Here is a 27,972-nt window from a genome sequence, read left to right as displayed (position 1 = left end):
CCTAAATGTATGATGTTCTTTGTGGGTCTTTGTGCAGTAAGTAATTGGTGGAGACAATCTGGTGAACTCCCAGATGCTTATCTGCATTATTTGATCACATTGATTTTGTTGACTAAGTCAAGATAAATACCAGCATAGCCCTGCTGAAGCAAATTACAATGCTCATTAACATTGGTCCCTTGGACATAAGATAGTTCGCAGGGATGGAATCTAGGATTCAATGAGAAATAACTTTGTCTATCCAGAAAACTTTTTTTCGTATTTCAAACACTTAGGGTTACTTAGGATTGATTTGTTGACCTAAATATTTGCCAATTCAGCAGACAACTTGCTGTCCAACCTCTCTTAGAACTGAGGGGTCTAGTTTTGGTTTTGTCTTGTTTTGTGAGTAGGCTGAGCGTTGCTGAGAATGATTTTCTTGATTTGAGAATATTACAGATGGTGACTACAGACTGTAGTTAATCAGATAAGATGGATCAGAAGAGAAAACTGACCATGAAGAAAAAAAAAATTTGGTTTTTTTATACTAACATCTCAGAAGATATTCTAGAAAGATACTTATTTGATCCTTTTAAACTAGATAGAGGCATGCTTGCAGATTTTATTTTAGGGACGCCATGTCACATTTCTTTGTCTAAAAATTCACATGGCTCCACCATTTGGAGGTGTCAGGAATATAACTATCTCCATCTTCAGGCTTTCCTTGGAAAAATTGACCAGGACAACCTAAGTGTTAAGCAAAATCACAATTTTATTAAATTATGTTCACATGAAAATTCCAATGAGGATGAGAGGTAAAAGTATAAGCAAGTTTATTCTTAAGATCATATGGAAAGTTCACATGAAAGTAACAAAGAATATTGTGAAAATAATGAATAATGAGAGGAAACTGGCCCAGTCAGGTATACTAGAAAGCTATAATAATTAAAGCCATTTGGTATCTGTATGGGAATAGTTTCATCAATGGAACAGGATAATCTAGATACAGATGCAAATACATATGGGTATGTAATGTGTGATAAAAATGCATTTCAAATCAGTGGGTAAGAGATGAATTTTCCAACAAATTTATGTTGGGCAATTTGCTGACCATTTAGGGAAAACAGTAATAAATCAATAAAAAATAAAGCAGGGTCTTCACTGTAGTCCTTACCCCTAAATTAATTCCGGATGGACTGAAATTTTAAGTGTAAAAACTGAAATTATAAAAGCACGAATAGAGAAAAATGGACTGCTTATTTTCATAATTTTGGATTACAGAAAAACTTCCAGGACAGAAGCTATAAGGGAAAGCAGTTGATAAATTTCACCACATAAGCATTAAAAACTTCTCTATTACAAAAAAAGTCATAGACAAAAATCAAAATATATATAACAAACTGAGGGAAAATATTTACAACACACATGACCAAATACTGCCTTAATGTGTAAAGAGTTTAGCAAATTAGTAAGGGGAAAGAAAAAACCCAAGGACCTGACAGAAAAATGGATAAAGGAAATTTTCGGTTTGGGATTATGGTCGACTAATGTGACAGAAACCCAGCTGTAGGGGCTTAACAAAATGAGGGCTTTTCTTTTCTCACATAAGAAGTCTGAAAGCGGTCCAAAGCTGGCACGGTGGCTGCACCGTGCATCAGAAGCCCAGACTCCGTTGGGTAATCTTTAGTGGGTGGCTGGTTTATTCTTCATGGCCACAAGATAGCTGTGCCACCTCCAGGCACTACATCTGAGGCAAACAGCAGCAGCTAAGACGCATCTGCTAGAAACTGCCGCTTGACCTGCCAGCTGCAAAATAAGTATGTATCAAGACACCAATATCTGAATTGCTGTTCTCTCACTTGCTTGGATTTTTCTCCTCAGATGTCACCATCAGGGAAGCTGTCCCTGACCATCCTAATTAAAATGCTCTCTCCCTCTCAACCCATGTTAGCACTGTATCTCCCTTATGTTGGTTGATTTTCCTTTCTTGTGCTGATTATACTGTCTGTTGTCTATCATAGCATAGATGACTTGGTATCTTAGTCCATTTGGGTTGGTAGAACAAAATACCACAGATTGGGTAGCTTATACACAACAGAAACTTATTTCCCACAGTTCTGGAGGCTGGAAATCCAAGATCAGGGTGCCAGCATGCTCAGGTGAGAGCCCTCTTCTGGATTGCAGACTTCTCATTATAACCTAATATGGCAGAAAGGGCAAGGGAGCTTTCTTGGGCCGCTTTTGTAAGGAGACTAATCATTTCCCAAAGGCCCCATCTTCTAACACCATCACATTGGGCATTTGTCAATGTATGAATTTGGAAGGGTACAAACATTCAGACCATAGCAGTTGGGGACACAGATTTTACCTTAATCACTGCATATCCAGGGCCCTATACAGTGCTTGACACAGAGTTGATTCTTAAATTTTTTATAAAAGTGAATCTGTATGAAATATGAAATATTTGTTGAATGAATGTTGTACTTCTCAAATTCATGGCTTTATTCTAGTATTAATAAGCAATTGTGAATTTATACCACCACACCCTACCCCCACTGGGGACAGCTTGCCCAGTCTGGACCCCTGTCTTCTGCCACTGTCACCATTTTGGCCTCTTCTGCCTTGTGACACTCCTTGAGATGGAAGTTAGATGGTAACTAACTGTGGGGCAAAGGTGTTCTCTGTATTCCCCAGCAGCAGCTTGGGGTGACCTGTTAGAGTCTGAGGGTAGAGAATCCTCTTCTTACTTGTTAAAGTTAACATGGAATGTGCCAGGACCAGGGCTGGAAAACTGGACCATTTGTTTTCCCCTCCAGTGAATCTTCCAGTTGCCTGTAGGCCATTCCCACTTTCTTTCTGTCAGGGATTCACATTTCTCATCCTGTCATTGCTGTGTAAGGGTGATTTGGTGGAATTCTGGATACCTCCACTAGCAGATAGAATGCTGGGCTGGAATATTTAGGAAAAGAAGATACCTACTGATCCTTCTTGAACTGCTTTATGATTTTTTTATGAAGTATAGTTGACATATAACATTATATTGGTTTTGAGTGTACAACATACTGATTTGATTATATATATTACAAAATGATGACTACAATAAGTCTAGTTAATATCTGTCACCATATATAGTTAGATTTTTTTTTCTTTTAAGGCCTACTCTTGGCAACTTACAAATATACAATACAATATTGTTAACTGTAGTCACCATGTTGCACATTATATTTCCATGTTTTATTTATTTTATAACTGCCAGTATGATTTTAGAAATGTACTGTCTTTTCTCCTTAGCTGAATTGTTCTCTTGAGAACAGAGACCCTGTATCAAACTTTAAAAAAAAAAAAAATCTCTTGTCATTTCTAGAGCAGTATTAGGTGGCTGTATTCTGTGATTGGTTAAACCAAGAAACAGAAGCTTTAATGGACTCAGTTTGGTTTCTTACTTGTAATATTTATGGCAGAATCAATATATTTATCTACAATATATTTCTCTCTGATATGTTTAGGTTCTGATTATAGTTTGGAATTTTCTGTTCTGAAACAAGTTAACTTTTTCTATCTTTCAAATTATGGTAGTAAGGGATTTCAAAAGGGCTATTGGCCACACTCAACTCTTCTCTTTAAAGAGTTAGGGGTTCCTGGGTGGTTCAGTTGGTTAAGCGTCTGCCTTCGGCTCAGGTTATGATCCTAGGGCTCCCTGCTCAGTGGGGAGTCTGCTTCTCCCTCTGCCCCACCCCCCTGCTTGTGCTCTCTCTCCATCCCTCTCAAATAAAATCTTTTTTTAAAAAAGAGTTAAATTAGAGTCTTTAAAACTATGTTTAAAAATCACCAGAAAACCTCGTATGATGATGATATCCATGAGTTGTGGTAGAGGTGGAACAGGGGTAGTCCTCAGGGTTTGTAGTGAAAGGATCAGGGTCATCGATTAGTGTCCTGATCCCCACTTCCTCTTTGTGTTTCTGAGAGCCTGTCATTTACCTCCCTGTGCATCAGCTTCTTTCTTTTTTAATTTGGTTTCTCATCTGTCAGATGAATATAGTAATAAGCATTACATTAGGATTTTTGTGGGGACAGGAAATGATAGAATGCAGTTAACATACATCTAATAGGATGATGGTGGCGATCTTGTAGCCTTCTTTTCAAAGGCAAAATGTAGTAGCACTTCGTTAATGGAGCTAGTGCTTCTGAACATCGTGATTGGCTCCTCTCATTATGTTATATAGTCTTCATGTCATTCTGCTAATACTTCACATCCAGGAAAGATTAACCAACTCAAGTGCATCTTTAGGAAAAAGGTCCTTGGTCTTCTAAGAAGTATAAACTATTATCCTACTTCTGTGTTTAAAGAATATTTATAAAATTTGTTCTTTTGGAGTTAGAGGTATGTGTTTGCAGTAGGGAACATTCATTATTCCTCAGCCCTCCATTTTCTTGTTCATCTGACCTTCAAACCATCTTTGTCTCTCTCTATTTCTTTTTCTCAATGTGTGTAATTCCTCCAAGAGAAAATGACATTCAAGTGATTTGGTGTATAGACTTTAAAAAGAAAGCAATGTGCAGAAATGTATTTGAAAGACAGAGGTTCTTTGTTAAATATAATGAGAAGGTGGACCCCTAGCAGCTGCCTTCTGGCTACAGAATCACTCTCTTGATAAGTTCTCACATGTCAAAGAGGAAGCATTGTATCAGGTTTTGCAAAAGGAGCTTTCATGTTTTGTCTTGCTGGCATCAGGTAATGACTGGTTGCTGCTGTGGGTAGACATGAATCTCTAAAAATACTCCAGCCTATTAGAACTGGTAGAGATATCAGAGATTGTTAGTCCAGTCTCCCAATTTTTCAGATGAAAGAAGAAAGCAAGGTTCAGAGCGGTAAAGTGGCTTGTCTAAGTTCAAGTAGACCACACCAAATATGAGATCCTGACTTCCTGGTTCTGTAGCCCAGTGTTTTCTTCATTTGTGTTTCCTGGATCTCTGTATTGTCTGTCCATCCATGACTCCACTCCACTGGCCTCTTGGTCACAATTGATTGTTCTAGGCTTAATCCCTAACTGGAGCCAGGATAGTCAAGTTTTTGAATTTTCCTAAATCCAATTGATGCTCCCTGAGAATGTTAAAACTGAAAAAGAGGAACTCTCTGGTGGTGAAAGTTGTCAGGAATATAGTTCTGGAACTATTGATGGGAATTACTGTCCATAGAGAACTGTTTCCTACTGTTACTGAAACCCATCACATCCCTACCATTGGATTTTATGAGCCAGCAAATCCTCCTTTTTATTGAAGATCATGCTAATTAGGATTCTGGTACTAGCAATCAAAAGAATATGGATTAATATTCTCATTGAATTCTCTACTTTAATACTTATAGTGATTTTCCTTTCAAATTTCTTCAAATTCTTCATCCTTAAAAATTATGGAACAAATTTAGTAAGTAGGTGTCTCATTTGTTTACAGTATGGATTTACAATTTAAATGAATATTCAGATTAGATACATTTGATCACAGTAACTATTTCTCTTACCATCTGTAATTATAATTTCATTCCGTAACAGTTTTAGACTTGGATATTTAAGCAGTCTGTTAGGGACATTTTATTAGGGTGAATGAAGCTTAATTTTTATTATTTATTTATTAATCTTCTTTAGATATTTTATGCAACTTCTTGCGCATATATTAATGGAACTTTGGATTGTCTTATTTTATTAATTTTTACCCCCAATTCCCTGTATGGGTATGAAAAGCACCTAACACAGTGCCTAAACTGTCACTCCATGTTAATTTTTCTTTTCTTACTGGGAATAATAAGAAATAGTGTTTCCTTATATACAGAGACTGTTCAACATTTTAACTTGGAAAATTGATATCCTATCACCACCATTGAATGTCAGTTGAACACTGGTTCTGGCTGTTGTGGAGGGTTAACCAAGTAGGTACAGTAATAGATCTTGTTCAGCCTGACAATTTTTGAGAACCACCAAAATGCTGAAGTGTCTTCCTACCATCATTGTTACTACCACCAAATGTTTAAATAGCTCTTCAGAGGTTGCAGAGTTCATATGTATAATTCAGTCCTTGTAACAACCAGAAAGATGTCTTTTAATATCCATGATTTATAATTTAAGAAACTGAAGCATGGATTACAAAAAAAATGTCTTTCTTAAGAATACATAGTTGCTACCCTCAGACTCAAAACAAGGCCTTCTGTCTGAGTCAGTATTTTTTTTTTTTTAAACATCACAGTGATAATATGAAATCTGAGTACTTTCCATGAAAAACTTGAAATCTTCAAACATACTCTAATCATTGTTTCCTTAAATTATTGAATGAATGCATACTGAGAGGGGGAAGTCCTGCTGTAGCTTCGATGGTGCCCTGGGGGCCCCATCTCCTTTCACTGCATTAACATCCTGTCTTGCTATCTTCAATGCCACACTGCAGTGGTGTAAGTGGGAGAGAGTGTGTGTGTGTGTGTGTGGGTGGGTGTGTGTGTGTGTGTGTGTAGGAGGTTGGGGATAGGAGAAGGCGGTGAATAAGTGGAAGCATTTCATTAGTCACTAAAGGTGCTTTAAAGGTGAGATACCCTCACCCCAGAGAGCTGTGTCTGTATAAAAGGCACTGAGGATAGATTCAGTTCATGGGGAGAAAAGGATTCAGGAAGAATAGTTCACAAATGGGCCCAGGGGGAAATCTTGGAGAAATGGGATACAGGAAGTCCAATTTGGCTAAAGCATTTGGTGTGTAAAAATAAATAGGGAGATAAGATTGGGAAGAGAGAGGAGGACTGTGCCAGGCTAAGGCATTTGGACATTGTTCTGTGGGCACCTGGGAGTCATTGGAAGTTTTTGAATGGTTTAATGATGTAATTATAGCATAGTGCATACTTCTTATTAGAGTAAACTTTGATGTCTCTGTTTCACATGTCCCCATATTCATTCTGTGAACAGCCCTTTTGGTTCTACTTGCAGAGTATATCCCAGACCCAGCTTCTACTGACAGACTCCACTGCCAGCAGGCTCACCTCAGCCACTGTTATCTCTCAGTTGGGCTGCCATGGCACCTTTTTTAGTGACTTGTTGCTTCCATGCTTGCCCTGCCAATCCATTTCATACTTTGCATTCATCCATTGCAACCTTTTGCAAGTGCAAACAAGAACTGTCGTCCTGGTTAAAGATTAAATCATCTTTTCATCACACTTGCAGTAAAATCTAACCTCCTTGCTGTACCCACAAGGCCTTTTGTAACCCTATGTGACCTGGCCCTGCCTCTCTCTGAATTTATGTTCTGCCCTCTCTTCCCTCTCCCTCACTCAGCTCTTACCACTCTAGTCTCCTTGTATTTCCTGAACATCCAGGTTCCTTCTCACCTTAACGTCTCTGCATTTGCTTGTTCATCTGCCTGGAATGTTCTTCCCTCAGGTCTTCACATGGTTAGCTCCTTAACAAAAGGGGCTTTTTCTGACCCTTGATGTGAAGTAGCCCCTGCTCAAGTCACACCTTCTTTCATTTACCAGGATTCATTTTCTTCACAGTGCTTATCAATAACTGGATGAATTTCTTTATTGACTTGTAAATTTACTTGTCCCCTAACCTGTTCAACTAGATGTGAGCAAGGACTTCTTTTTTTTCATTGCTATATCCCCAGTGCCTAGAAGAGTCCTGGCACATAGTACATATTAATTAATTAATTTAGAGATTTGGATGACTGGAGCACGGAGCCTACTACACTGTTTTCAGTACAATGAGAGTACATTGAGGGTCTTGTCAGTGGAAATGAAGGGGCAGAAACTAGCACAAGTACAGTCATAGGGAGAACTGTTGGGATTTAACATGGTTTCATGTGTTGAGTCATTGAAGAGGGAAGAGATAGAGAGTTTTGAGCTTGGATGAGCTATTAGGAACCTAGGAGAAATTGTTGGATTTGGTAGGGAAAGGAACTGTTCTAGAGGTATCAAGAGTTTGAGTGCTGGTGGGGTGGAGGTTTCTAACAGCAGCTGGAATGTGAGCTTATCCGAAGTTTCCCATTCCCTGACAGGCATTGCTGCAAAGCAAACAAGGACTATGGGCTCAGAGAATCATAACGGAAAACCACATACTCTGCTCAACTCTCTGAACCTTAGGTTCTTCATCTGTAACGTGAAAACACCTCATGGCACAGTAGTGTTGGGGAGGAAAATTTTCCTTTATCCTTCAAAGATTCTTCCACCTGGTTTAAAGATTAAATTGACATGAGACTGATTTACAGGAGAAAGTCAAATTTAATTTCATACATACAGGAACTCCTTATACATGAGAGGTTCAAAGACAAAAAGGTACAATGAGTTATTTATGTCATGCTGAGCTAAGGAATGGGATAGGGGCCTGGGGCTTCAAAGGGGAGGAGGGCAATTCATAGGCAATAAGAAGAACAGATGTTTGGTAATTAGATATTTGCCTTGCCATACAGATGGGTTACTCAGATAAAATTTATTCCTGGTGATAACTCTAATTCTAGGAAAGACCCCCAATTTAGATTCTTCTAGGTAGTTAAGGGTGAGGCAGAAGTTTCTCTTGAGCCCACAGGGTCTCAATTGCCTTCAGCTCAAAATAGTCCACATGCCAAAATGACACATTTTGGGGAGATTTTCTCTGACCCCCTTCAGTGGTTCTGAAAATCAAACTGTAGAACATGAAAGCGTGGAACCAAGCCCTGATGCAGGGTAGTTTCTCAATGACTGAGTTTCCTGTCTCCTTACCCCTTCTTTAAGAGGCTGAGGATTAAAAAATTTAGTCCAGTTCCACAGTTTAAATTTGTGTTGTTTTTCTTTGCAAGGCAAAACAAGTAAGTGGTTTAAAAAGACAATACCCCCAGACTTAAAATGAAAATGAATGGTTCCCTGTTCCAATCCAGTCCCTTCTCCCCCAGCTTCCTCTCCCCTGAGGCTACTACTTTTAACTATCATAGCTATTTCATTTAGAAGTTAAATCTGTAATTCAACATAACACATTTGTACTACTATTCCTTCAGTTTTCAATTTTAGATATTGTTTATATATCAAATTGAGATATCTTCATATTCATACCAGGAAAGGCCAAGATTTAATTCCCGTATATTTCCAACCCCAAACCTACACATACTACATGTACCATTCCTCCTCTTAATGTATTATGTCCCCCTCCCTTTTTTTTTTAGTTCATCAGTATTGTGAGTTTATATTTTTGACTCCAGCTATTGACATCTGCACTACATAGTGTACTGTGATTCTATTTCCTTTCTTACACAAATTATTATTTTTTTTCTGCAGTTAATATTTGCCTCATTATTGTTTAGGTTTCTTTTTGTTTGTTTGTTTTTTTTATACCAGTCACTCTTGATTGTCAAACTTCCCTCAAAATCTGAAACATTTCCTCTTAATAATTTCAAACCCAACATATATTCTGTAAGTTTGATTTATTTTCCCTTTGGAAATATCTTTCCAGCCTCCTCTGGCTTCCTGCTTCAATTTGGACTGTCCACTTTCTAAGCCTGCTGCATAGCTGCATGCCATCTTGGAATCTTTTTTTGTTCTCTTGTTTTGGATCCCCTGTTTCCAGATCTCATTTTTTTTCTCATTATGTGCCCTATTCCTTCACTTTGCCAAGGCACGTTCATCCTACAGCTTTCTGAGAAGGTACCTGGGAGGTAAATTCTTTGAGACTTTGTAGAGCTTTATTCTGTTTTCACACTTGACTGACATTTTGGCCTAGTATAGAATTCTAGGTTGGAAATAATTTTCCTTTAGCATTTTGAAGAAGGTGCCTTCTAATCTTCTAGTTACCAGTGTTACGTTGAGAATTTTGATGCTGTTATGATACCCTTGCTTTCCATGTGACTTTTTTCCCCCACTTGAGAGTTTTTAGACTTTTCTCTTTTTCTTCAATATTTTGATATTTCACAGTGATGTACCTCCATGGCACTTTTTTTTTTTTTCATGAGTTGTTCTGGGAGGTTGCTGAGGCTTTTTAGTCCAAGCACTTACCTTTCCATTCTTGGAAATGTTTCTGAATTCTTTCTTTGAAATTTCATTTCCTCTATGCTCTTTTTCTGAAACTCCTATTATTCAGATATTGGACCTTCTGGGCTGTTCTTCTGATTTCTCTCTCTCTTTTTTTTTCTTTTCTTTTGCTCAATGCATTTGCCTAAGTTTTCTCTGTGTTGCTTTTTAGTTTTGGTCTCTGTCTTTTCTAGAGGCCTAACTGAAACAACTAGTGATCCTAGGTAGTCTATACTTTTTAACAGTTAAATACCAAAAAGCTGAACTGTGAAAACCTTCTGAATGAATCATACTTGTCATCTGGAAGCTCTTACCGTGAGGCAAATTTTTTAGGGTCTCTCAGATAGGTATTCCTGAGCTGGTTGTGTGGCTGGAAGGGAGTTATCCAGTCTTTTGTTTGGAGGATATCAGCCTGACTTCTTGTATCCTGGGAGCCTCTGGGTAAAGGAGTTGGTTATTTCACTGTTTAGCATTAAGACTTCCACTTCCACATCCTATATTCACTGTGGAGCCTCTCTCCTGCCATATGCTGAGTCTGATGCCCCCAAGACTCAAGTCCCTCTGGTTCATCTTCTCTAAAGAGTAAATATCCTGGCATCTCCTGGGTTAGGAAGAAGTAACTTCCTCTCTATGCAGGAATCTGGGGCTTTAGATCAGGGGTTGGCAAACTATTTCTGAAAGGGCCAGAAAGTAAAGATTTTAGACTTTTTGGGCTACATCATGGTCTCTATCACATATTCTTCTCCTTCTCGTCCTTTTTTTTTTTTTTTTTTTTTTTTTAAGATTTTATTTAGTTATTTGACAGAGAGAGACACAGAGAGAGAGAGGGAACACAGGCAGGGGGTGTGGGAGAGGGAGAAGCAGGCTTCCTGATGTGGGACTCGATCCCAGGACCCTGGGATCATGACCTGAGCCGAAGGCAGACACTGATAAGGGTGTCTTATCAGACTGAGCCACCCAGGTGCCCCTCGTTCCTTTTTCTTTTTTTTAAATAACCTTTAAATTGTAAAATAAACACGCATCTCTTGTAGACAGTACAAAAACAGGTTGTAGACCAGATAAGTCATAGCTTACTGACACCTGGTGTAGAGGGTCCTTTTGGACACTCTAAACCAGCCATCTTCATTTCAGCCCCACCCCATATCCCTGCCTTCAGAGAAACTGGAGGCTTCCAATTTCCAATTCTTTTTGGGTTTCATGACAAAACTGGGTGATTTCTTATAGGTGACCCCCCCCAATTTCAACCCTGTCCCACCATGAAAGCTTAGATTTCAGCTTCTGTGGTCCCACTAGGTGAGCGAACTAATGTCCATCTTCTTTTCATTTTCTAAAAGGTCAGTTTTTTTCTCGTTTGCCTTTCTCTCTGTCCTCATTGGGCCATGCCTTTGGAAGGAGTGGAGATAAATATATGTGTTTAATCAACTAAGTTTAACCAGAAGCTTCCCCAAATCCAATTTGGTTGGTTTTTGTTTTTATTACTTTCTTTGATAGTGCTTGGGTTAATTTGCATTTGTTCTCCACGTGCTTACTTGCTATGCCAGATGTTTGAAGAAGATGTCCTTGGGGAGGAAAAATGAGGGGTTTTAAAATGTAGTGTTCTTGAAATGCTCACAATGGTTCAGTGTGTGAGATCCCAAAGAGGCCTGGTTGTTTCTAACCACCAAACTCTTATAATAGAAATACAGTTTCACCCTTATTTGTGTAAACCATCAGGATCATTTTTAAATGTTTGTAATAAAGTTTGTGGCTTATTGTTTAAAATTGAATTTAAGGTAGTAAATCAAAGCTTTTGGTGGCATGCCCCTGACAGCAGGGAGAGCCTGGTAAGTGATCCCTAAGAGCTGATCAAAGAGACTTGCTGAGCATTTTTTCCTGTATTTGTGTTTTGGTCCTTTAATCTGGTAGTGTTTCCAATTCCATCTGAATACTGTAATGCACACTCCACCCCCACTCAAGTCTTCTTGGCAGCATCTGGGATTGTCTTTGCCAAATGGCCCCTCTTTGGGCATAGGCCTGTGTTTGCCATCAGGCCTATACAAGGCATGAACAATGGTGGTTGTCAGAAAATGGGCATCTTTCAAGATCTTATTCATACCACATTTTTGTTCTTATAATCAAATGAAAATTGAAAATGAAAAAAGGAAAATTCACTGAAAAATGACCATTTGCCTTTCCTGCCTAGGTTCACCTTTCCTGGCCAGTGAAGATGGTGTGCTTGGAGGAGTGATTGTTCTCCGAACTTGCAGGTGTTCTGCAGAGTCTGACTCCTCCCAAGATAAGCAGACACTTCTAGGTAAGCTGGACATATACCTTAGGTGTGTGTCTTTCTCTTTCATTTTTTTCAAGACACGAAAAGATTTATGTCCATAAGTTAATAATGTTAAGCTATGGGAAGGCCAGAATGCTCTATTGGTATCTACACGTGTCTATTCTACTGATCTTTTTGCATAAGTAAACATGTAAAAGGTGAATATTCATTTTTAAGTGTATGCTTAAAGCATATTTTTCAAATGGGCTTAGAACCTAGGACCTTTACTAAAGCCCCAATATTAAGAACATTGGACCATGTATTTGTTCCCTGCCTAGTTCCACAAAGCATGGAGATGACCCATAACAACATACACAGCAACAAACATAGAAAGAAGCTTCTTCCTGTTTCCCCTCCCAAAACAGAATCAGAACCATGTGAAGAGCTACTGGCCTCGGAGTCTGTTCTGGCTCCATCACTTATTAGCTATGACGCCTTTGTGCATCAGTCTTACTGTTCTGTGCCACTTCCTCTTTTGTAAAATAAGGACATCTGCCCTGCCCTCCTCATAAAGCTGTGGTGAAGAAAGGTCAAGTGAGTGTTTTGCAGATTTGCAGATGTCCATCCAGATGTGCGGTTTTGTGTCTAGCCAAGTGTACCACTGGGGTTAAAAACCAGCCAATCCTCCACAAACCTGTGGGACTCCCTCTGCCCACAGGGATGCCTTTTTCTAATCCATTTATCCAGAGGGGACATTTTTTAAAAATCTGCATAAAGGTACTGCATAAGCTAGGAGGGAGCCTTATATGTTATTTTTTAATTGACTTTTTAAATAATTATATATACATTCAGGAAAGTACACAAATTATAACTGCAACTGCTTGATAAATTATTATAAACTGAACCCACTCATGCAAGCAGATAAAAAGTAGAACTTTACCAGAACCCCCAAAACCCCTGGTAACCCACCCCCATTCTTTACCCCTCCAAAGTGAACCACTATGCTGACTTCTAACACCATGATTAGTTTTGCTGGGGTTTATATTTTATATAAATGGAATCATAGAATATGTACTATGTGTATCTGATGTGCATGTTACATGTGGCAGTAGTTTGTTATTTTCATTGCTGTGTGGTATTCCATTATACAGATACACCACTTGGTATTTATCCATTCTTCCCTAAGTATTTTTTTTTTTAATATAACTGTTGTAGATCATCCACAGGGACTGTGGTAGTTCAACCCTTTCTATAAATTTTCTTACAGAAGGTGTGGATGGTGCCTGATCTATATTGTATGATTGTTGTGAATTGGTGTAGTACAAGTGAGTCTGTAAATTAGAAAAGCAAGCCTTTCTTATGAGGGTACAAAAGTATTTTTTCTATAGAAGCTGAAAGAGCTTTCATAAAGTTTTCCCCCTAATTCCTCAAAGGGGGAAAAAATGCACTTTGGATTCTGACTACTAACCTCATATATATATATTTTTTTCCTTTTCTCTTTCCACCTAGTATATTTGGTACCCAGGTTGCTCCCAGGAAATGTAGTTTTAAATGGCTGTCTTTTATTAAACCAAGGCAAATTAGCCATTTGCTTCTTTGGTATCTTAATCATTGTTGAATCCTTTGAAGAAATCTTCCATGGTTGGATAGAAGGGAGTTTGTAGGAGGATGTACCTGGGCCTTCCATTAAAACTCAGAATAACTCTTAGTACTGGGGGCCGGACGGGGGTAGTTGCTAAAACTGCTTCATAGACTTTTCCTAGGTTGGAGTATCGGTTCTTTACTGAGCCTGGACTCTTGCCCATTAGAGTTAATCCTGAAAATTATAAGGTTTTTTGGTTGTCGTTTTATTTTTGGTGGTGTAGTAGAGAAATGCATATTTAAGGATAAATCATAGCGTTTTTGCTCATCTTAAATAGTTTTTATCACCAAGGTAGTAATTTGTAAACTAATTCCTACTCTCTGTTTCAAAAAGAAGAATGAAATGTAAAGTGTGAATTTCTAAAATAAGTAAAATCTTGTCATTTGTTAAACCTAACTAGAGGAATTAATGTTTGTGAAGTTTATCTTCTAAAACCTGGTGAACATAGGCTAGTATCAACTTATAGATGATACCAACCACATGGATTTTTACATTTGTTCAAAAGAGTAATGTATGTATAGGATAGGAAAGGAGATGTGAAAGTCACCATGGTCACCTCAGTCCCAGAGCCACCAGTCTCTGGTTCTGGTTATTCTTGTTGGAAACACCTGCACTCTATAGAATATGTTCATGCTTCTATTTCTTGATTGGTCAGTAGTTTGTGGCTCCTTTTTGGGGAAAAAAAAATTAAGAATGTAGTTCACATCACTTTCCTCTCCCTTTTCCTCCTGACTTTGTTAGACTTCTACTCTAACTTGAAATCATAAATTTTAATTTTATTGCAACTGTAACATACTATTTCTTAATTTATTTCTTGATTCCTCAACTTTATACAGTCTCTCAACCATACCTCATGCCTTTGACTATGTAAGTTCAGGAAAGTTCATGTGTTCTTTCTTCTTTCTTTTTTACTCCCAACCCTCACCTCAATCTCTAGCAATGCTGCGATGGTTATTAACATCCACATTCTGTCCTGTAGCTAACTTGTCTTCTACACTTTGATTAGAGGTTCTGAACAGTGATAGTAACCAGCATTGGCAGTACCAAGACTATAAATATTACTCACTGCAGATCCCAGTAGTGGAAGATTGGACTCATAAGTGTCTGTCATAAACCTCTGCCTGTAAGAGGAGAATATTTCAAACATCAAGGTCAAGTGGATTCTCCCATGCTATACCCTATCAGTTGCTCCAAAGCAGGCCACAACTTAATTTGCTTTATGTTTGGACCATGACTTCTTATATTGCCTTATAAAACCCTCATGAGACTTTAACTTCATAAACTCATGGCTCTGTAATGCTTAGTAATATCTAGTAACCAGGAGAGCTCAGAAGTCTTTCTTATGTACAATCCAAATAAAACAATTCCCAAAATGAAAAAAAAAAAACAAACAAGAACTGGATTACTATATATTGGTCAATCATTTTTCCCCCCAAAGAATAGTATAATTAAAACAGTCTCTAACTTAAGCTTTTTCTGTGTCCACTCTCTTTTCTGAAAATCATAGGTAGTGTTTCCATAACACCACAAGAGCAGTTTCAATCAAACCCCATTGTCACTTGGTGGAGTTTCCAGAAATCCATTACTGAACCCCTCCTCTTGACAAATATATCAATTACAAGAGCCCCAGTGGGGCCACTTCAAGGATGGGATGACTCAAGTACAGGACACTTTCAAGGTTTGTCCTCTGTTTACTGATTTATGAATAGAATTGGTAAATCTCAGATATGAAGGAATATTCAAAATCCTCTTGTGTGACCCTGTTACATGTGCTTTATCCATAAATTGTTTGCAAGAGATGGAGCTTAATTCCTCTCCCTGAGACTCTCTTACAAGGCATAAGAATATGGCAGTGTGATAGCGTGTGACTTCTGAGGCTAGATCAAAAAAGGCATTGTGACATCCTTCTTGCTTTCTCACTCTCAGAAAGACCAACTGCCATGTATAGACAGGCAGCACTGTGGAGAGGTCTACATGGCAAAGAACTCTGACCTTCTTCCAAAAGCCAGCAAGACACTGGGGCTTCTTGCTAATAGCCTCAGCTCTGAATGAACTTTCAGATGACTGCAGCAGCCTTGCACAGATTTCTTGACTGAATCTCATGAGGGAGAGTGTAAGTGTCTGAGTGAGAATCACCTAACAAAGCCACTCCTGAATTCCTAACCCACAGAAATTGAGATAGTAAATGTTTGTTGTTTTAAACCACTACATTTTGGGGTAATTTATGCCAAAATAGATGACTAACAAACCTTTTAAATCCTCTCACTGCCAAATGAGCCTCTAGTTTGTCTAAAGAGCTACAGTAACAAATCAAGGTGCCCTCTTGCATCTTTAGGCAGCTGAGACTATCAGATTGCATCAGTGGATCCTGGTTTTCTTCTTTGGGATCCTCTGAGACAAATGGGATCAGTGTCCTCCTACTTTATAGTCCCTAGTTACTCTTTTCTAGACTATCTTGTTAGCTGCTCTGACTCTATTCCTATCCCACCTCCATACAGTTACCAGACTTTTCTCTCGCTGGCCCAGAGAACCTAACCATGGGCTCAGAAATGGGCAGTCAGGAGAGAAGCAGGCTGCCCTGAAGCAGAAAGGGCAAAAATGAGAACCTGACCTAATGGTGGCTTAGAGAGACCAATCCCAGGCTCAGAGGGATAGTGGTCAAAAGAAGGGCCACATAAGTATATGTAATTAGTTTACTATATGTCTAAGCTAAATGTTGAATAACTTTCTCTGTGTGTTAAAGTAAAGTCAAAACCTGTGTCTCTTACTATCACTCCCTGCTTTCAATTTTTCTGTGAGGATGCATCCATACTCCTGCCTCTGCTGGTCATTTCCCTAGAAGACAGATAGGAACTACTTAACTTGATGGGAAAGTCCTCCCCTGATCTAACCCCGGAACATGCTTTCATTGTCATTTCCAATTAGTCCTTTCCCTCTACACAGCCTCAGCGCCCCCAGTTCTGGGCACTCCAGATTGCTTGGTCTTCTTCCAGAGGGTCCTGTTTTTTCCCCAATAACTTTCACATGCTTTTACCTGTGCTTGGAATGCCTTGGGCCAGTTACATTCCTTCTTTAAAGACCCAGGACAGATAAGAATCTTCTTAGAATCCTTTGGAAACCCTTTTCCCCAGGTAATTTGTTCCTTCCTTGTGTTTTTTTTTTTTTTTTTTTTTTGCAACATGCAATTGGCATCCCTGGTAACACTCGCCATGACATGTGTTAGAGTGTCTATCCCTCCGTCTAGGCCAGCACCTCTTAAGCTTTTTTCTGAGCCCACTTATTTGACAGGAATAGATCACAGATCTCTGAGCCCCAGTGATTCACATGGAGGATCAGGGATTTAAAATATCTTTCCAAGTGCTAGAAGATTCCACGGCCTCTGAGAATCACACCACCAGATTGTGAACCATTTGAGGGCAAGGACTGTGTCATATCCAATCTTGTACCCACCCTCCATAGTAGGCTCCACTGATTATTAAATAAACGAATTAAGTGTCAAATGGAATTTCCTTATTGATTTTTTAGCAGAAATTTTAAATTGACACTCTTCCAGAAAAATGAAATGTCACATAAAGTATCCTTACATGCTCTAAAAACAATCCAAAACAGTATGGCTCGGAAATGTTGGATAATGACAAGTGTCCGGAAACAAGAAGATTTGGAGACAGTCAAAAATGGATCACAGAAGATAACCTCTACAAACAGCCTTGTAAAAAGGACAGTTTGGATGTAAATGTGTTTGCAACACCCATCCCTCCACCTCCCACTCCCCAGATCATGAGATGCTGGCAAAGCCCAGCCTACAAATCACTGCTTTAACGCAAAGCAAATGCTTCTCCCTGGAGTGAAACAGCTGAAAAGAATTAATTTTCTCTCTGCTTTTAGAGAAAAAAAAAAAAACCCAATATATATTTTACCTGCTAAAGTACAATTACATGTGCTTTCCAGGCCTGTACAGAGAGCTTTATTGAGGCTGCTGTATATAGTATGGCTAATAATTGTGTAAACAGAGGCACATCAAGCCTTCCAGTGGAAAAAAAAATGAGTCTTTTTCTGTTTTAAACTTGTGATTTGACACAAGTAATTAGAATATATGCAAATACATGGCATAAATAGCCAATCTCACTATATGGGTGCATTTCTCTCCTTATAGCTTGCCCTCACTGTACTGGTGGGAGCCTGACAGACTTTGTAAAGTTCAGGGGTCCCTGCCTTAGAATGGTTACTAGGAAGCAGTGAATATGGGGATCAATGAGAAACAGACTCCATATATTTAAAGAAAATCTTAAGCAATTCAGGATAGGAGGCATAGGGGCTCCTAGGGGCAAAAAGACTGTGTGTTTGACCAGTGACCTCTGTGCCACTGTTGGGAGTCCTTCATCCTAAATAGATTTGAGGCACTCAGTTCAGCCAGAGCCTGATCATCTGATGAACACATACGGTAATTGTTACTCCCCCATTAAGCTAGCCTCACCTTACGCAGAGAATAACTCCAGGTTCCTTACTATCCAGGAATATGTTCATTATGCTGATAATTATGTGCTGTACATGATATTGCTTCTAATTGTCCAGCTACCCCTTCTTTCCCTGTTTTTCATCTTAACTATGAAATGTTTCATATATTTTTAAAAGAATGTAATAAATTTGTAAGTTATAAAGGATAATAATAAAATGAACACCTGTGGACCTGCCACCCCGCTTAAGAAATTGCCCATTACCCATCTCTTTGAAGCCCCCATGTGGGCCTGACTTTATATAAATGGTATGATAAATGGTATGTCATATGATTTCTTCTGTGAGAATTTTTGCAGTTTCTTACATAATTACTTGAAAGAATAATGAATCCTTCCATCATTTTAGACTTAGCTCTATCAAATTAAATAGTTTTTCACTTGCCAATTAGAACTTAAATGTGGCATTCCCTCCCCTCCTTTGCAGAACAGGCGAAGTTCTTTATCAAGTACTCTTTTTGTCACTGTTACCAAACATGCTATGGTTTAAAAATAAAAAATGTTAGATTGAGTTGATGCTTCCTGGAACATTAAAAAGATAAAAGGTCATTTTACTGTAAGTTAAAATTCCAAACTGCCTTTTGGTTTTACTGGCATTAAAAATTTGGCGAGCACACATAAACACATGCACTTCAAAGGAGCTTCATTCTGGGGGCCCCAGCAGTATCACTGATTTCCATTTCATGGCACATGCCACCATGAGCACTTATGACTAGGCATTCTGTTGGGCTCACATGATCATAAAAATAACTCTCAGAGAGAAGGCAAATTAGCTATTAGGCTGGTAGTGGGAAAAGAGGTACTGATGGATGCTTATCTGATGTTAATAACTTGTCTTAGAAATATAACTAAAACTTTGTTCTATAAGAGGGTCCAGTGTCATGGTTGGAAGCTTTTTTCTTTTTCTTTTTTAAATTTTTATTTAAGTTCCAGTTAGTTAGCATACACTGTAATATTAGTTTCAGGTGTACAATATAGTGATTCAACACTTCCATATAACACCTAGGGAAGTGGGTAGAAGCTTATTTCTTTAGTGCCCCAGCAATGCTTTGGAATTGATACATCTTCACTGTAGTCATAGGATAGAGGGTGACATTTTGGTTCTTATTTAAGGATAAGATGGAAGGAAGCAAATTAAGTAGTTATTCTTAAATGCAAAGTAAATAGGCAGACATGATATTTAAACTTTTCAGCAACAGAGCTGCATTGATTTATTGAGGTAGTGCTCTGAGATTTATATTTTTTAGAATTGTCATTTTTAAAATAAAAAGTTGTTGATTACAAATAGCTATAATCTGCTTTGTTTGCTTTATAAAAACCTTTTTCCCCTTAAATATCACTAATGTACTTTTTAAAAATTAGAAATGGATGTTTATCTGAAATTTTTTTCTCCATCATAAGAAGTGTAGTACTAGCTGTAATCTAACCATGTAGTACTTTTTTTTTTGGCCACAAAATTTTCCATTTGATATAAAGAATACAAAGATTTATGAATAGAATTCTAGTGATTATGTAATTCTTATTACTGTGGTTCTCCTAAAACTCTCAGAAAAATATTTTGACAAATTTTATAGTCAGTTTTCATCTGCTCAAATGGTAATAGAGATCACTCTAACATGAAATAAATCCTAAAAAAATATTTGTTGAATGAATGAAATCATGTTTCAATAAAACTTGTTTCACTGAATGCTTTTCTGTTCAGCAGAGAACTTCCATGTTGCAGCCAGTGGCCCTTATTTCCAGTTTCTAATACAATAAAATGATAAAAGGGGTGCCTGGGTGGGTCAGTCGGTTAAGTGTCCGACTCTTGATTTCGGCTCAGATCATGATCTCGGGGTCGTGGGATCGAGCCTCGAGTCGGGCTCTGCCAGCGGGGAGTCTGCTTGAGATTCTCTCTCTCCCTCTCCCTGTTCCCCTCCCCCTGCTCATGCTCTTTCTCTCTCAATAAATAACTCTAAAAATAAATAAAATGATAAAAAAAAGGAAAAGAACCAAATTGTCCTTTGAGGCTTATATTACTATTGGACCGACATTCTTCTCTTCCTTTTCAGTCAGCATCCTTCTTTAGTCTTGAACAAATCAGAGTGAGCCTTGGAAAGAGAAAATAGTTATTTTCTTGGCTTAGTATAAATGGGGCTCTATAGAACTTCAATCCCATCCCTCCTAAAACAGTTCAGTCGTGAAAGTTTTTCAGAGAGGTGAGCCAACTCAGAGCTACTTAATGGCCACAATGGAACATACAAGATATGAATCTTAAAGATTCCATGTCAGGACAGTAAAGTATCCCTGTATGAACCCCATTCTGGAGGGAAAATCTACAGAGATAAGAGGAGGCTCTTCTGTTTACAGTTCCTCATTCTTCCCATTTTAAAAATGAGCTTATCTTTATTTAGTAAGATATAACTTAAAGCACTGTGCAGAATGTCTGAGGATAAGCCATTCCACCTAAGTCTAAGGAGCAGCAGCTGACTTGGCAACTGTCCGGTCCAAGACGGTTCTGATTTTAAAGTTCTGTTTTCCTTGCAAGAAGTCTGGGATGTGAAGCCAGGCAGAGGGGTTTTAAATGGGTGCGGAAGCCAGTGCAGCTGGGGGTTGTTAACAACAATTGGAGAACAACAATTTTTTTTTTTTTTTAAAGGGGTGGCTGAGAACTTCTCTCTGGCTAGAAAAGAGAATCCATTTGGTAGAGAAAACTTGCTTGCAACCCTAGTAAAGAAATTTTGTTTGCTTAAACAGAATGACCTGTGAATCATTTTGAAAGAGAAAGAGGTATCCTGGCGGAGGGAGCATTTTGCAAGGTGGGGGGGGGGGCTTGTAGCTCTAATATTAACTAGTGAAGGTGGTGATTTAAGTGTCACTAGGAGTCAAAGCCTTGCATAGGGGCTAAAGGCTGTCTCATATAGTGGAAGGACATTAAAACTAAAGTAGAACCACTCTTGTGCATTATACTTGTGCGTGTATTTATTTATTCCAATGCATTAAATGCAGCTTTCCAGAAAAGCTAGCCTCTAAGATTATGTGCAAATCCATTTCGGATGTGCCTGTAATACCATTAACCTGTAATCCTTTTTTTAAAAAAGATTTTTATTATTTATTTATTTGAGAGAGAGTGAGAGAAAGCAGGGAGAGGAGTAGAGGGAGAGGGACAAGCAGACTCTGTGCTGAGTGCAGAGCCCGATGTGGGGCTTGATTTTACAAACCTGAGATCGTGACCTGAGCCGAAATCAAGAGTCGGATGCTCAACTGACTGAGCCACCCAGGAGCCCCTAACATGTCATTCTTGAAGAGCACAGGCACAGCACATCCCACCTAACCCATTCTCTGGCACTGGAACAGGATCTGTACTACTGGCCTTTTTTCACATCACGCTTATGTGATATGATGTGTTGTCAAGTCACTTGGTAAAGAAGAAGCTTGCCAAATCCCTGTGACCATCTTTTACATGTTAATCTATTTTAGTCTGGCTTTGGGTATTCTTAAAGTTTTCTGATGAAGGTCTTTTCATGGTCTGGTCATTTTCAGTAGCCTCACAATGGCTTTTTCTTTTTCTTTCTTTCTTTCTTTCTTTCTTTCTTTCTTTCTTTCTTTCTTTCTTTCTTTTCTTTCCTTTCTTTCCTTTCTTTCAGATTTATTTATTTATTTGAGAGATAGTGTGTGTGTGATTGGAAGGAGGGGCAGAGGGAGAGAGAATCTTGAGCAGACTCCCTGCTGAGCACAGAGCCCGACTCGCGGCTCGATCCCAGGACCCTGGGATCATAACCTGAGCGGAAACCAAGAGTTGGGCGCTCAACTGACGGAGCCACTCAGGTGCCCCTTGGGCTTTGGCTTTCTAAAAAACAGTAGGCTTTTCAAATGAGTAATTGAGATGTAAACAGTCACCAGCCACTGGCAAAGAAACAGGGCACTTTCCCACACTCAGATATGTCATTCCAGGCCATTCATTTATCCTATATGTTGCTTCAGTTCATGATTCTCTACATGGAATAATTATACATGGAAAAGTCCCAGTACTATGATATAACATCTGCCCAGTTTGCTGTATTATTAGAATCATTTCTTAATACTCTTCCCATAAATTTCCATTTTAGGTGTATTAAACAATTTCAAATTTAGTCCCTAAAAATCAAGAAACAAATTATAGACTTCTAGATATTACTCATGGTAAGAAATGCTATTCATATTATTTTTTGCCTCTATGTAACTGTATTTGAGCTAATTTTGTACTACCCTTTACCAGGTTTTAATTGTAAATTAGGACTTAATTAGACAGTTATAAAAGTTTGTGATATAAACTGCCCTTGAGACAATAAATGTTTTCTACTTATTTTTTTTTTTTTTTAAGATTTTATTTATTTGACAGAGAGACAGCGAGAGAGGGAACACAAGCAGGGGGAGTGGGAGAGGGAGAAGCAGGCTTCCCACTGAGCAGGGAGCTCGATGCAGGGCTCAATCCCAGGACCCTGGGATCATGACCTGAGCCGAAGGCAGACCCTTAATGACTGAGCCACCCAGGTGCCCCGTGTTTTCTACTTATTTTTTAAAGCTTGTAGTGGTTTTGGAATTTTTAAATTTCTAACAGGAATAAATTTTTGTTTTGTTTGTTTTAATTGCTCTTTAAACATAACAGGTTTTGCCCTAAATATATATGCCCAGTGTAAATTTATGTAGGGACTTATTCATGGTCCTTCATAAGATTTAGTCATATTTTAGATAGTCATGAGACATGAAACAACTTGAAAGCATTAGATCATTTCACATCATAATAAAGCATTCTCATGAAGAATAATTAAAAATATATGGTAACATCTCATTACATCAAATTTCAGTTCAGAATGTCATAATCTAAATAAGGAAGAAATTCTTAATAGATAACATAGATTAATAGGGTAATTAAGATTCCTAGGGGCATTTTTAAAAAATAGGAAATAAACCAAAATAGGACAAAATTCAGAAATTTCAGGAAAGGATATATGGTAAAAAATAGGTTGCCTTCCATTAAACTCCTTTAACCAAACAGTTCTCTTTATAATAGCAACTACTGTTGCCAGTTCCTAAAATATTCTTCCAGAGAGAGCCCATGTATTTACATATTCATCCATGGTACCCTCTTATTTTCTTCCACAAAAATGGCAGCACTATCTTTATATCATTGTCTACCTTGCCTTTTATTTTAGATAAACTATCTATCTTGTAAATAAGTATTTTTTCAAACAAAAGCATGTCATATTAATGAGGTCTAAAGTCAATTTAGTGAGTCAGAGGCAGAATCTTTTAAATATGGTGGATAGAATATAAAGAACCCAGTAGTATAAACCAATGCGTGGTAAGTAAAAGGGTAGGTATTATTTTGTGAAATTTCATTTATAAAGAAGTGTATATACTAAGTGACAACATGTGGGACTTTTTAATTTTGTTTTTGTTAATATTGTGATTCATGGTCAGAAAGTTTCAAAAATACTCAGTGTAGATGGTTCCATACCTCCTATGTAGAGCTTCTTCCTTTGTTTTTAATTGTTGCGTAGTATTCCACTATATAGAGTACCATGGTTATTTATATATACTCCCACCAATAGGCAACTGAGCTACTTCCAGTTTCTTCCTAATTAAAACTACTTCAGTGAGTATCTTTGTAAATATGTTATTTCATACATATAAAAGCATATCTATAGAATAATTACCTAGAAGTAGAATTACTAGGTCAAAGACTATGTCATTTTAATAACTACAGTCAGTCCTCAATATTTGCAGATTTCATATTTGCTCATTTTCCTACTTGCTGAAACTTATTTGTAATTTCAAAATCAGTACTCCTGACACTTTCACAGTCATTTGTAGGCACATGCAGAGTGGTAAAGAATTTGAGTCACCTGACATGCACATTCCCAGCTGAGGTGAGCAGGGTGAATCTTTGCCTTCATGTCTCAGCATCCTCTTTGTAGCTTGTTTAATGACATGTTCTTCACATTTTTGTGCCTCTGCTGATGATTTCACTGTTTAAAATGGCCCTGAAGCAGCTCAGCAACACCATTAAGTATAATAACATTCATGTTATTGGGATCCCAGAAGAAGAGAAAGAAGAGGGGGCAGAAAATTTATTTGAAAAAATAATAGCTGAAAGGTTCCCAAATCTAGGGAAGGAAACAGAAATCCAGATCCAGGATGTACAGAGATTCTCCCCAACAAAATCAACCTAGGGAGGTCCACACCAAGACATACAGTAATTAAGATGGCAAAAAGTAGTGATAAAGTGAGAATTTTAAAAGCAGCAAGAGAGAAAAAAGCAGTTACATACAAGGGAAACCTCTATTGAGGCTATCAGCTGATTTTTCAATAGAAACTTTACAGGCCAGAAAGGAGTAGCATGACATATTCAAAGTACTGAAAGGAAACAGTCTACAGCCAAGAATACTCTCCAGCAAGGCTATCATTCAGAACAGGAGAGATAAGGAGTTTCCCAGACAAACAAAAGTTAAAGGAGTTCATGACTACTAAACCAGCCCTACAAGAAATGTTATAGGGGGACTCTTTGAGTTGAAAGGAAAGACCATAAACAAGGGTAAGAAAAGTAGGAAGCACAAACGCCGTAAAAATAAGTATATCTATAAAAATCAGTCAAGGGACTCACAGAATATAAGGATGTAAAATATGACACCATATACCTAAAATGTGGGGAGGAGAGGAGTAAAAAATGAGTTCAAACTTAAGCAACCATCAGCTTAATATAGACTCCATTATGCAGAAGATGTCATATACAAACCGAAAGGTAACCAAAAATCAAAAACCAGTAATAGATATGCAAAAACTAAAGAGAAAGGAATCCAAGTATATCACTAAAGAAAGTCAACTAATTGTGAGAGAAGAGAGCAAGAGAAGAAAGGAACAGAGAAAGGCTACAAAACAACCATAAAACAAGTAACAAAATGGCAACAAATGCATACCTAATAATAATTACTCTGAATGTAAATGGACTAAACACTTCAATCAAAAGACATAGGGTGATGGAATGGATTAAAAAAAAAAAGACCCATCTATATGCTGCCTACAGGAGAGTCATTTCAGACCTAAAGTCACATACAGATTGAAAGTGAAGGGATAGAGAAGCATTTACCATGCAAATGGATTTGAAAAGAAAGCCAGGGTAGCAATACTTATATAGGACAGAATAGACTTTTTTTTTTTTTTTAAGAGAGAGAGAGCAGAAAGAGAGAGAGAGAATCTGAAGCCAGCTCCACATCCAGCATGGAGCCCAATGTGGGGCTCAATCCCACAACCCCAAGATAATGACCTGAGCTGAAATCAAGAGTTGGACACTTAACCAACTGAGCCACCCAGGGCCCCTATGCCAAAATAGACTTTAAAACAAAGACTGTAACAAGAGACAGACACTATATAATCATTAAGGGCACAATCCAACAAGAAGTATATAACAATTGTAAATATTTACGCAACTACATGGGAGCACCCAAATACTTAAAGCAGTTAATAACAAACATAAAGGAACTAATCAATAATAATAAAATAATAGTAGGGGACTTCAACACTCCACTTACATCAGAGGACATCTGTCCAAACAGAACATCATCCAAATAGAAAATCAACAAGGAAACAGTGGCTTTGAATGACACATTGGACAAGACAGATTTAACAGATAAATTCAGAATATTCCATCCTAAAACAGCAGAACACACATTCTTTTCAAGTGCACATGGGACATTCTCCAGAATAGATCACATATTAGCCTACAAAACAAATCTCAACATGTTCAAAGAGATTGAAGTCATTCCATGCATTTCTTCTCACCACAATGCTATGAAACTAGAAATCAACCACAAGAAAAAAATCTGGAAAGAGAAAAAACATATGGAGGTTAAATAACATGCTACTAAACAATGAATGAGTCAACCAAGAAATCAAAAAGGAAATAAAAAAATACATGGAGACAAATGAAAATGAAAACACAACAGTCTGAAATGTTTGGGATGCAGCAAAAGCTGTTTTAAGAGGGAAGGTTATAGCGGCCTGCCTCAAGAAGCAAGAAAAATCTCAAACAACCTAACCTTACACCTAAAGAGGCTAGAAAAAGAAGAAGAAACAAAACCCCAAACCCATAGAAGGAAATAAATAATAAATATTAGAGCAGAAATAAATGAAATATAAACTAAAAACAACAACAACAACAATAGAACAGATCAGTGAAAGGAGGAGTTGGTTCTTTGAAAAGATCAACAAAATTGATAATCATTAGCCAGACTCATCAAAAAGAGAGTGGGGGCACCTAGGTGGCTCAGTTGGTTGAGCATCCGACTCTTGATCTCAATTCAGGTCTTGATCTCAGAATCATGAGTTCAAGCCCCACACTGGACTCCACGCTGGGTGTGGAGCCTACTTTAAAAACAAAAACAAAACTGAAAAGACAAAAAAAAAAAAGAGAGAGAGAGAGAAGGAAAATTCAAAATCAGAAATGAAAGAGAAGTAACAACACCACAGAAATGCAAAGGATTCTAAGAGAATATTATGACACATTATATGCAAACAAATTGGACAACCTAGAAGAAATGGATAAATTCAAACTACCAGGAAGAAATAGAAACTAAACTACCAGGAAGAAATAGGAACCAAACTACCAAGAAGAAATAGAAAATTTGAACAGACTGATTATCAGCAATGAAATTGAATCAGTAATCAAAAAACTCCCAACAAGCTAAAGTCCAGGACCAGATGGCTTCACAGGCAAATTCTACCAAACATTTAAAGAAGCATTAATACCTCTTCTTCTCAAACTATTCCAAAACATAGAAAAGGAAGGAAAACTTCCAAATTCATTCTGTGAGGCCTACATTAGCTCTACAAGAGAAGAGAACTACAGACCAATATCTCTGATGAACATAGATGCAAAAATCCTCAACAAAATATAGCAAGCCGAATCCAACAACACATTAAAAAAATCATTCACCATGATCAAGTGGCATTTATTCCCAGGATGTAAGTGTGGTTCAGTATTCACAAATCAATATGATTCATCACATCAATAAGAGAAAGGATAAAAACCATATGATCATTTCAATAGATGCAGACAAAGTATTTGACAAAGTACAACATCCATTCATGATAAAAACCCTCAACACAGTAGGTTTAGAGGGAACATACCTCAACATAATAGAGGCCATAAATGAAAAACCCGCAGCTAACATCATACTCAATGATGAAAAACTGAAAGCTTTTTCCCTAAGATAAGGAATAAGACAAGGATATCCACTCTTACCACATTTATTCAACATAATACTGGAAGTTCTAGCCACATCAGTCAGATAAGAGGATGGAATAAAAGGCATGCAAAATGGTGAGGAAGAAGTAAAACTTTCACTATTTGCAGATGACATTATACTATATTCAGAAAACCCTAAAAACTCCACCAAAACACTACTAGAAGTGATAAATGAATTTGGTAAGGTCACAGGGTACAAAGTCATTGTACAGAAATCTGTTGCATTTCTATACATAATAATGAAGCAATAGAAGGAGAAATTATGAAAGTAATCCCATTTATAATTGTACCCAAAATAATAAAATATCCGGGAATAAATTA

General features: G+C 37.8%; 1 protein-coding gene across 11 annotated transcripts in view; it reads left to right on the top strand.

Moving 5' to 3' along the window:
* The window catches only part of TASP1 (taspase 1), a 303,516-nt gene that overhangs the window by 226,955 nt on the left and 48,589 nt on the right, over positions 1 to 27,972 (top strand). For 5 of the 11 annotated variants that reach the window (XR_004301276.1, XR_004301274.1, XM_032420014.1 and 2 more), the window contains one exon: positions 12,168 to 12,278. Coding sequence is in view for 7 of the 11 variants with exons in the window: in XM_032420014.1 (XP_032275905.1) it covers positions 12,168 to 12,278 (111 nt within the window). In the remaining 4 variants the exon portion in view is untranslated. Of the gene's footprint in view, positions 1 to 12,167; positions 12,279 to 15,382; positions 17,359 to 27,972 lie in introns of those variants that run through there. The other 6 variants (XM_032420015.1, XM_032420012.1, XM_032420013.1 and 3 more) reach the window with 3 other exon arrangements.

This window comes from Phoca vitulina, unplaced genomic scaffold, assembly GCF_004348235.1.
Source record: "Phoca vitulina isolate PV1807 unplaced genomic scaffold, GSC_HSeal_1.0 scaffold22, whole genome shotgun sequence".
NCBI lineage: Eukaryota > Metazoa > Chordata > Mammalia > Carnivora > Phocidae > Phoca > Phoca vitulina.
The sequence above is the reverse complement of the archived record's forward strand: the minus strand, read 5'-3'. Positions and strand labels throughout refer to the sequence as shown.